The 9,293-nt window shown below is 49.5% G+C and overlaps 1 protein-coding gene and 1 non-coding gene across 2 annotated transcripts; both read right to left on the reverse strand.

The window, feature by feature from the left end:
• Positions 1–1,652: 1,652 nt before the first annotated feature.
• Positions 1,653–1,724, reverse strand: TRNAK-UUU (transfer RNA lysine (anticodon UUU)). Its single transcript has one exon. It is a non-coding gene; the product is annotated as a tRNA-Lys (tRNA).
• Positions 1,725–1,827: 103 nt separating this feature from the next.
• On the reverse strand, positions 1,828–4,903 carry LOC123122250 (RHOMBOID-like protein 2). The gene is made up of 5 exons (XM_044542404.1): positions 4,375–4,903; positions 3,129–3,292; positions 2,640–2,806; positions 2,304–2,551; positions 1,828–2,153 (listed from the first exon to the last, which is right to left on the reverse strand). The coding sequence occupies exons 1-5, from the start codon at positions 4,644–4,646 to the stop codon at positions 2,042–2,044; spliced, it is 963 nt and encodes a 320-aa protein (XP_044398339.1). The 5' UTR covers positions 4,647–4,903; the 3' UTR covers positions 1,828–2,041.
• Positions 4,904–9,293: the final 4,390 nt, after the last annotated feature.

Genomic DNA, 9,293 nt, shown 5'->3' on the forward strand with positions numbered 1-9,293 from the left:
GGTGGGGAGCATCATGGAATTGCGATGGAGAAGGGTTGGTGATGACGAAGGACGAAGATCCCCCTCTCCGGAGCCCCAAACGGACTCCAGATCTGCCCTCCCGAGGAAGAACAGGGCTTGGCGGCGGCTCCGTCTCGTGGACCGCGATAATTTTTTCTCCCTGATTTTTTCCTGGAAATATGTGATTTTATAGTATCAGGGGGGTCATCAGCGGGGCCACCAGGTGGGTACAACCCACCTGGGCGCGCCAGGAGAGGGGGGCGCCCTGGTGGGTTGTGCCCACCCAGGTGCCCCTCTCCGGCAGGTCTTGGCTCCAAAAATTCTCATTATTGTTATAAAAAAATCCTCGCGAAGTTTCGTTCCATTCCGAAAACTTTTATTTCTGCACAAAAACAACACCATGTAGTTCTGCTGAAAACAGCGTCAGCCCGGGGTTAGTTTCATTCAAATCATGCAAATTAGAGTCCAAAACAAGAGGAAAAGCGTGAGAAAAAGTAGATACGTTGGAGACGTATCAGCTGCAGGCACACCGCATGCCGGGGATTTCACTTCGAAGTTGATAAGCTATCATACGAAGTGTAAGAATAAAGATGGCGAGGACTCAACCGTGGTATCGATCTTACTACCAAAACCAGCAATGGAGAAGTTAACAAAGGAGATGGCAATTTGGTTGAAGAAATAAGAAAGAAAGAACATGCAATAAGCCAATTATGGTGGAATTTATTTGTTGTTTACTTTGATCGCCTATTTCAGTCGAAGCGCTGCCCAAACCCAAACAAGGGTCGTTGTTTGCTAGTTCTTCTACGACGAATCGCACTAGAGAATCGGCAGCATACTGGTTGTTGTTATACTACCCTGTTTGGTTCAGCTTTTATCGACGGATTCCGCTGCCGCGCAGCAGAATCTGAACCAAAGGGCAAACCTAGCAGAATCCGATTCCAGAAATCCGTTGCCAAAATCTGAACCAAAAGCGGAAGCAGCCCAGGACGTGCTTTTGAAAATCTAATTCCGATGCGGGCCAAAATCTGAAAAAACTATATCAGCTGGTTTGACAAATGACCTACGTCTTTTTCACATCAGATTTTCCATAGCTGTTTTTCCACAACAGATTTTTCACAGCTACTTTTAGAAATCCACAGCCGAACCAAACAGGGCCTTTATGTATAGTTTGGTTGCTTTGCCTGTATTGTGGCCTATGTTTATCCTCTGTTTTTGTAAAGAAACATAAATAATAATTATCCTCTTTGAAGTAGTATAAATATTGCAAGTGCGGATGTCATTCACGTGGCGTGCTTGGTTGATTCAAGTCTAATTGAGTACTCAGTCTAATTTGCTCTCATACAGAACGTGCGAATCTTCTCTCTAGGCTGATTGGCTCGAAAACAAAAAAGCTAAACGTGTTAGCCTAGAGAGATCTTCTCTCACAACGCAGATCTTCTGTCTAGGCCGATTGTTCAAAATCCTGATGGAAAGCAAAACAGTCTTATGTCGTTGTTGGCTGATTGATTCAGTCTATTTCATGAGAGCTTAGGTTTGTTCGTGTTTAGTCCAAAAAATTACGGATAATAGAATCAATATAGACGTGCTAATCTATGAATCTTCTCCCTGGTTTGCTCAACAAAAACGTGGTTAAAAAGCAAAAAAACGCATAACGCCGTCCGTGGGGATCGAACCCACGGCCACGTGGTTAAAAGCCACGCGCTCTACCACTGAGCTAGGACGGCTCTGGATGTTACCATTTCAACAGCGTTACTTATTATACGTTACATAGCGCGTCAAGCGCCACACGAATCGTCGAATCGGCTGCCGGACCAACGCAAAAGCAAGGATCAAAACGATACGGCCTCTTACACAAAAACACGCATGAAATCACTGGAGAGGTGCTCGAATTACAAACTTACAGGACCTGGCAAACAAATTTACAGAATTCGCTAACGAACAAACTTAATTAACACCACAGTTCCTATCTACAAACATACAAGCATGAAAATGGTCCTCTCAACACTACGCGTTTTCGTCGAAAACCGAAAGAAGGGACCGCCTAGGTATCGCACTTCCACCTCGACGTCGGCACGCAGTTCAGGTAGTGGCACCAGTGGCAGCCGTCATTCCCGTTCTTGCCTTTGAAGAGCATCACCAACGAAAGCGTGAACCTGTAACACAAGTTGTTGGTATCAGATTCATTTCATGTCTTCCATTAGCACAAATTTGAATCATATAACTCGGTCTTGATGATGTTCAGTGTAAGTTCAGAACCATCCATCGAATATACCCAACTGTCTGTGTGAATTTGTCAGACTTACCCGACAAGCAGCAAGACGAGTGCCACAACCCACAGGACATATTGGTATGGTTTGTACTTAGGAGGCTGATTAGTATGGGGTAGCTCGCTGCGTTCCAACCAACCGAATTGTGGCCTAGCCAGCAGAACGAACCCCAAAAGGAACCCCGTCAAGAATCCACCAATATGAGCAAAGTTATCAGCATGCGGTAGTATCCCGATCGCCACGTTGATCGCAATTATAAACAGAAGAGTTATTATGGCTGCAACCTGCAATAGCACATCAACTCGATAAGCAAAAGAGTGTTCAGGCAGCTGGATAGAAGAAAATGTATGCGTGTTTCTTTCTCTTTCTCACCTTGTTGGAATAAATTGTCCAGTTCATAAGCAGCTCAGAAAGCATAGATCCAAGCAGCCCAAATAAAGCTCCAGATGCACCAACAGAGATGTAGTTATTCCGTAGGAAAAGTGCGGACATTACGCTGCCGCCGAAACCAGACAGTAGATAGATAGCGCCAATGCGAACTTGCAAGTAAAAGAACTAGTGTCAGTGCACACGTTATTTAGCCATGTGCAATATATGAACATGCTGATAATAAAAAATATTCGATCTACATTGAATATTAGTAACATAATTGAAGTAGTAAGATTTAAGCATACTGTCAACACCTCAGCAATTAAACTAGCTCAACTTGCAAAATAGAAACCAGTTCCAGGGTAACTAAAATGCTATGAGTTGCAGCAGATAGACATTCAGACGAGTTTTGTTGACGTGTAGAAAGACTATCATAATATCCCCCAAATGATGATAGTCACACTGATTCACACAGCATTGTTAGAAGCTTACCGAACCCAAATTGCTGCTCAAGACGAATCCCAATAAACAGCAGACTTAGCATGTTCACAACCAAATGGATTAGGCCAGCATGGAGCCAGATGCAGCTAATGAGACGCCACCCTTGGTGCTGATGGACAACTTTGTTCCAGTCAAGAGCTCCCATTTTCCCCAAACTGCAAGACAGAGCAAAGCCGTTAACCTTATCATCTTGTATGTACCCTTCCTACAGTATCTCAGTGAGATAAATATAATCTAGACTGACTCCACAAATCAAACCAAACATGTAACTTTTGTTGTCAACGGTTGGTAACTGAGCTGCAATCTCATGAGATAGATACTACAACATGGCAAGTTGCAATTAAAATAAGCGGGCATGCCACTACTGTCAATGAGAGAACTACATGGTCTAGCATTAGTAGTACATCACTTGCAAAAGTCAAAACAGTTTCCATAAATCCATCTACTAGACTACAATAACACAGAATCCTACGCCTGCAGCACAAAGTGGACACCTAATTACCGGCTATAATCCAGCAAAAGGTAGTAGAAAATATCATCGCTGACTGTCTCAGAAAGCTATTTTTGGCACAAACAACAAAGAAGAGAAAGCTTAAGCTGTCTGCGTTGTGTAGCGGTGGAAGCTACTGTATTTTTTTTATTTTTTATTTTGCGAATAAGTGGAAGCTACTGTATGGACGAACTGCAGGGTGAACTAAACAGTGGAGTGCATTGAACAACTGAATCATGTTGAATTGTGCACGTTCAGACCATTTCAAGCCACTGGAGAGAGAGAGAGAGAGAGAGAGAGAGAGAGAGAGAGAGAGAGAGAGAGATCTGAAGTGTCGCCACCACATGACAGAAGAATCCCCTGTCTCCCGAACTTCCAAAAGAGGAAAAGGCATCTGAATTCAGAAGCGGAAGTTCAGAGAACATTTCTGATTTCCTCACAGCAGACGGAGGAAAGTCCAGAGATATCCTCTGTCCAGTAACACTTGCTACAGAGTTCAGAGCAACAGAATTGGCAGCTTCATGGTGCGAGCTTCACTTCACTTGCAAGAACCAGCAAAACGAAATCCATGTTCTGCCAACGAATCAACTACGAGCGCGGATAAAACAACCAATCTGAAGATGAATCCCCAAATCTGTGCGCCCAATTTCACCTCAAGCACACCCAAGAAAGTAGAGCACCGCCCAACCCCGAGCACAATTCGACGACGCAGAAGGGAGAAGGGAGAGGGGGGAAGCCGAGGCGTACGTGGTGGAGGAGGGCCCGAGGAGCGGGTTCTCGCGGAGCGGCTGGAAGGAGAAGCGGCGGAGGAAGCCCGCGACGCAGCCGCCGCCGAGCGCACTGCCGTGCCTGGGGCAGTCGTTGACCCACATCTCGACGACGAAGACGGCGACGCAGGCGACGATGACGGTGGGCACGAGCCAGGGCCACCACTTGCGGTCCCCGGCCGACTCGTACCCGCCGAACCCTCCCCCCGCCGCCGGCGCCGCCCGGCCCTTCCCCTCGCCGCCCCCCTCCATGCTGTCCCACGCGCCCGTAGCTGGCTCCGGTGACGTGATGCGATGTGCAAGCCGAGGATGGAAGGATGGGGAAGGAAGGAGGAGGCTAGCTGGAGTCAAGTGGCGCTCTCGCTCGCTCGGGGTAGTAGCTTGGAAGCGAGGGGACGGGGACAGGAAAGGAAATGATGCGCGGGGCCGGGGGAGGCGGACAGAGAGCAACGGTGGGTGGGTGGGGCTGCCTGTGGCACGCTGGCGCGCGGGGCCCCGTGGGCGACGGGGACCACCGCGCGGTAAGGCGTTGCTGTCCGTCCGTCCGTCCCCGGGTGAGTCCGTGTGTGAGTGGTGTTTCGGTTCGCGTGGTGAAGTAGTAGCAGTGGTTGTAACCGATCCGCGTGAGGAAGAAGGGAGCGCGGGAGACGTGCTGAGAGGATCAGGCGGCGGCGCGAAGCGCGTGGACGTGGACGCGGAGTGGCGCGGCGACGTCAGGCGGTGCCGTGGTGGCGGGTTGCCGTTGGGCCAGGTGCCGCGCGTGCGTGTGGGACGCGCCGGTGGTCACGTCACCGGGCGCCGACGTGGAGTGCGTACGTACGTGCCACCAGCTTCTCCATGGGTCGCTCCGGTTCCGGTCTCGGTCTCGTACATTGCCGCAAGCCACAGCCGTGCTCGGCGCCGCGACCGACCGCGCCGTAAATGAAACTTTTCTGGAGGCTCCTTCCTTCTTGCAGTACTCCACTACTTGTACTCCTACGTTGCATGCATTGATTTCATGCGCGTGTACGTACCATCTGTCTTGATCCGATCCGGCCGGAGGTTCAACTGGCCTCGCTGTAGCGTCGCCATGTCCGCCGTGCCAGCCCGGCCGGTCCCGACCCAAGCACTCATCATCCAACTGTACCAGCACCGACCGACTCGTCGCTTTCTTCCACCTCGCCGTCCGTCCGTCCGTCCGGTACGAGGCGAGCGAGCGTACGACTGACCATGTCTTCAGACATTATTAACAGAAAAAAACGTACTGTGCGACGCACTATCACTGTCAGTTAAACAGTGCTATTATCGCCAGCCGGCGAGAAAGAGACGTCTGCTGACGTCCAAACAGTGTTGTAGTGTTGTTATTGCTTCCTTTAACCAAAAGTCACGCGCTTCTAAATACTCCGCTGGCACATGGCGCGGTATCACTGAAAATGGCTATTGTGTCCATCTCACTCCCGGTCAGCGTGGCTCTCAGTTTTTTCTCTTCTGAAACAAGGCAAAAGATTTGTCTTTTCGTTTTTTTTTAACACAAATTATTTTATTGATCTAGCAACAACGTACATGCACAAATGTGCATTGCAGCACTGGAGATTGCGCCATTACATGAGCATTGAGGTATGTATCATTGCCTGCAGCTAAGCACCTGAAGCTAAATGTTCTATCCTGAAGCTTTAGTGCAAGTTTTGCCTGATGATCTGCTTGAAAATTGTAGTTCCTGGGAATATGATAGATCCTTGATGAGTCAAAAGCTGAAGAAGCTGCTATGTAAGCTAGCTGTGGCCTGATAGTCCAGTGTCCAGGTGCAAGAATCAGGCTTCGAGCTGCCGCAACCTTTGCCAATGTAGCAAAAAGGTGGCATGCTGAAGCTGAACCAGTCCTGCAATTTGAGTTGCGAGCATCAAACTGAAAGCTTCAGCCAAAATGGTTGAAGTCACTGGTGGGGAAACGGCCGAGATACAAAGCTGAGAGCAACTTACTTCATTCCCCATCCAAATGAATATACCTAGTCCTGCAGGTGTCGGCCGGCCATCAGAACCTATAATCCAAGAAGCATCTGAAAAAATAACAAGCCCTGAAAAACCGATAATATTCGTGATGGTGCTTCCAGGAGATGGCATCATCTTCTGGGGAACATGGTCCTGCAGTCGTATACCATGTTGTGCATACACATGAGGATCATCCGAAACTAGTTTCACTGCAAACCTGGGAGCTTTAAACAAGCCGCAAAGCGGCGATAATAAAGATCCACTCCCGCGATATTAGAGCATCTACAGTCGTACTTGACAAACGCCCGCGGACGCGATCAAGCGCGTCCGTGGACAATGACCGGTCACGCCTCAAATATTTGATTCTATAACCGGACACCTCAAATTAGAAATCTCAAATCTATATTATTAAATACAAAGTAAACCGATCTTTAAGCGGAGCTCATCCGACTCCGCCATGCCCATGTCCGGCGGCTGGTTACGCTCCCCAGTGTGTTGGTCCGGTTGCCGGCAAGGTAGTGTAGGGCATGGGACACGAGCCGGCGCACAGGACTCAAGGCACTGCCGTCTCCCATGCCCTCTACTCTTCCTTGTCGGAGCCCGGAAACTGAACGGTGCCGGTGGACGTCAGGTCGATGATGGATCCGCCCTGGGACGAGCCCGCGACATCCACCATGATGTGGTTGCGGTGCCTGGGCTGCTGCATCATACGGGGGACCGGAGAATGCGAGTCCGCCTTGCCGACGTTCACCGCCGCAAGGGCTGCCGCCGCCTCCCGCGCTCGCCGCCTCGCACGGCGGGCACGCCGCGCCATGTTTGCGTCGGAGGACGTCCATGGTGCATCCATGGCCTCGGCGCGCCAACGGAGGGGTTGCTTGTCCGTCACCGCGTTCGGACGCTAGACGCACTGCACCGCCTCTAGTGAGGCAGCGCCGGCGCACCTAGCGCAGGATCCATGCGTCATTTGGGTTGACGCAATGGATTTCCGATGGAAAGGAGTCTTAGCGCTGCCCCGCATGGGCTTCCTCCCGGGAGCGGCGGAGCGCAAGCGGAACGGCCATCACCTCCTCGGGGCCGTGTGGGATGAGTTTGGGGTCGACGGATCTGGAGGTGAACGATTCGGATCCGCTGCCCGCCATGTTGGAGATCGCCGGACGGGAGCTTGGGAGGCGGAGGAGAGTGGAGGGAGGGGAGTGAAGTGGCTAGAGTTTGGTCTGGCGAGTAGATGGGGAGGAATATATGTGGGAGTAGGTGGGCCAACATGAGTCGGGTCCGACGTGGCAGACGCGCCCGGACGCCTCCATATCCGTCCCATATTTTGTGTGGATACGAAGGGTGCCAGTCAATCCGAATGTTTGAGACTCATTTGAGGTGTCCGTTTGGATCGAAATATCGTGACCGAGACCGTCCGCTTGAGCGTTTAAAATGGGTTTAGGTTGAGATGCTCTTTTGATGACCGTCGAAGGGGCAGACCTGTCGCGGAAAACTCTAGCATTGTCTCTCTCAGCTTCAGCACAGCGGTGCAGCTCCGGACAGGTTGAATGTTTGGTTGATGGCTTTGAAGGCTGCGACATGATGATGTCTCCATGACCGGAGAGAGCAGCTGTCCGGCGGCCCCGTTCATCTATTGCTACTCAATTATGGACAGAGAGAAAAGGATTATGCCCAATCCATATAACTATATTTTGGTTCACCTGTTTGGAAAAGAGCCATCTACACAGCATTTCTCAGCTTTGCGATACACAGACAAGCATGACAGTTTGCCATGGCTTCATGGTGTGGGCAATCAGTGTGGGTGCTACTTTTTCTCAACAAGATGGATAACAGATCTCCCTTAAAAAAAGATGGATAACAGGTGACTAAGGGCCCGTTCTTGTAGGGTTTACTAGACCATAGAGGCGCGCCCGTTCATCTTAGGAAGAATAACAATACAAATATTTGAGAAATTTAGAACTGCAATAACATACATTACGTGGTTCAAACTATTGTGAGAAACTGATGCATATTTGCTTATAGATTTTTAATATCATCGTAAAAAGGGGGAAATCAAATGACCTATGACCAAATTGATAAGTAAATGCAAAATGACCACAGTTGCAACACAACAAGTACTTAGAGTATCTACAACCGGACTTGGCAAATCCGAACCCCTATACGTCGTCCGCGGAGGCACCTCGGTACGCCCACGGGCGCATCCAGACGGGTCCTCATATTTTTGTCCCGGCATTCACATATCTCAAATCCAGACTCTCAAATCCATGCACGTCGATCATACAAGCCAATGTCACACGTAAATGGCAAATGTTGGTATGAAGTATAGATAGTGTTTACATAAAATTTATTTCAAGTGCAAAACTCAAGCATTGTCTCCTTGGTTGCCATTGCGGGTCCACATGTGCTCCACAAGATCAATGAATAGCTGCGTGTGCACCTGCTGATCTAGAAGACTCTGCTGCATATGCAGAAAGTTCATCAGTTGAGCTGCATCTCGATCTTCCAGGATTTCAACTTGTTCTCCAGGTGCTTCAAAATCATGGGTTTGGCCTACATCATCACTCTCAACCTCGACAATCATATTGTGCAGAACAACACAACATGTCATCAACCGCCACAAAGTTTCTGATTCCCACGTCATTGCAGCGCTCCGCGCAATTCCCCAACGAGCTTGAAGCACACCAAATGTCCTCTCCACATCCTTCCTAGCCGCTTCCTGCAATGTTGCAAAGTGGCTCTATTTATTGCCACACGACTCGGATATGGTCTTCACAAACACCGCACACTGATGATAGATTCCATCGGCTAGATAGTATCCCATGTTGTAGTCTCGGCCGTTGACTGTGTAGTTGCACGACGGTGATTCCCCATTGCAAAGCCTCCTGAACACCAGAGATCGTTGAAGCACGTTGATGTCGTTGTGAGAACCCGGCATTGC

Source organism: Triticum aestivum, chromosome 5D (assembly GCF_018294505.1).
Source record: "Triticum aestivum cultivar Chinese Spring chromosome 5D, IWGSC CS RefSeq v2.1, whole genome shotgun sequence".
In the NCBI taxonomy this organism is placed as follows: Eukaryota; Viridiplantae; Streptophyta; class Magnoliopsida; order Poales; family Poaceae; genus Triticum; species Triticum aestivum.

What these genes read in the sequence shown, in the direction of transcription:
- LOC123122250 (XM_044542404.1), bottom strand. Translation starts at nt 4,646, where the DNA reads ATGGAGGGGGGCGGCGAGGGGAAGGGCCGGGCGGCGCCGGCGGCGGGG. An exon ending in CTCGGGCCCTCCTCCACCAC is followed by an intron (nt 3,293 to 4,374) that starts GTACGCCTCGGC and finishes TCTGTCTTGCAG; the next exon opens with TTTGGGGAAAATGGGAGCTC. An exon ending in CTCGTCTTGCTGCTTGTCGG is followed by an intron (nt 2,154 to 2,303) that starts GTAAGTCTGACA and finishes CTTGTGTTACAG; the next exon opens with GTTCACGCTTTCGTTGGTGA.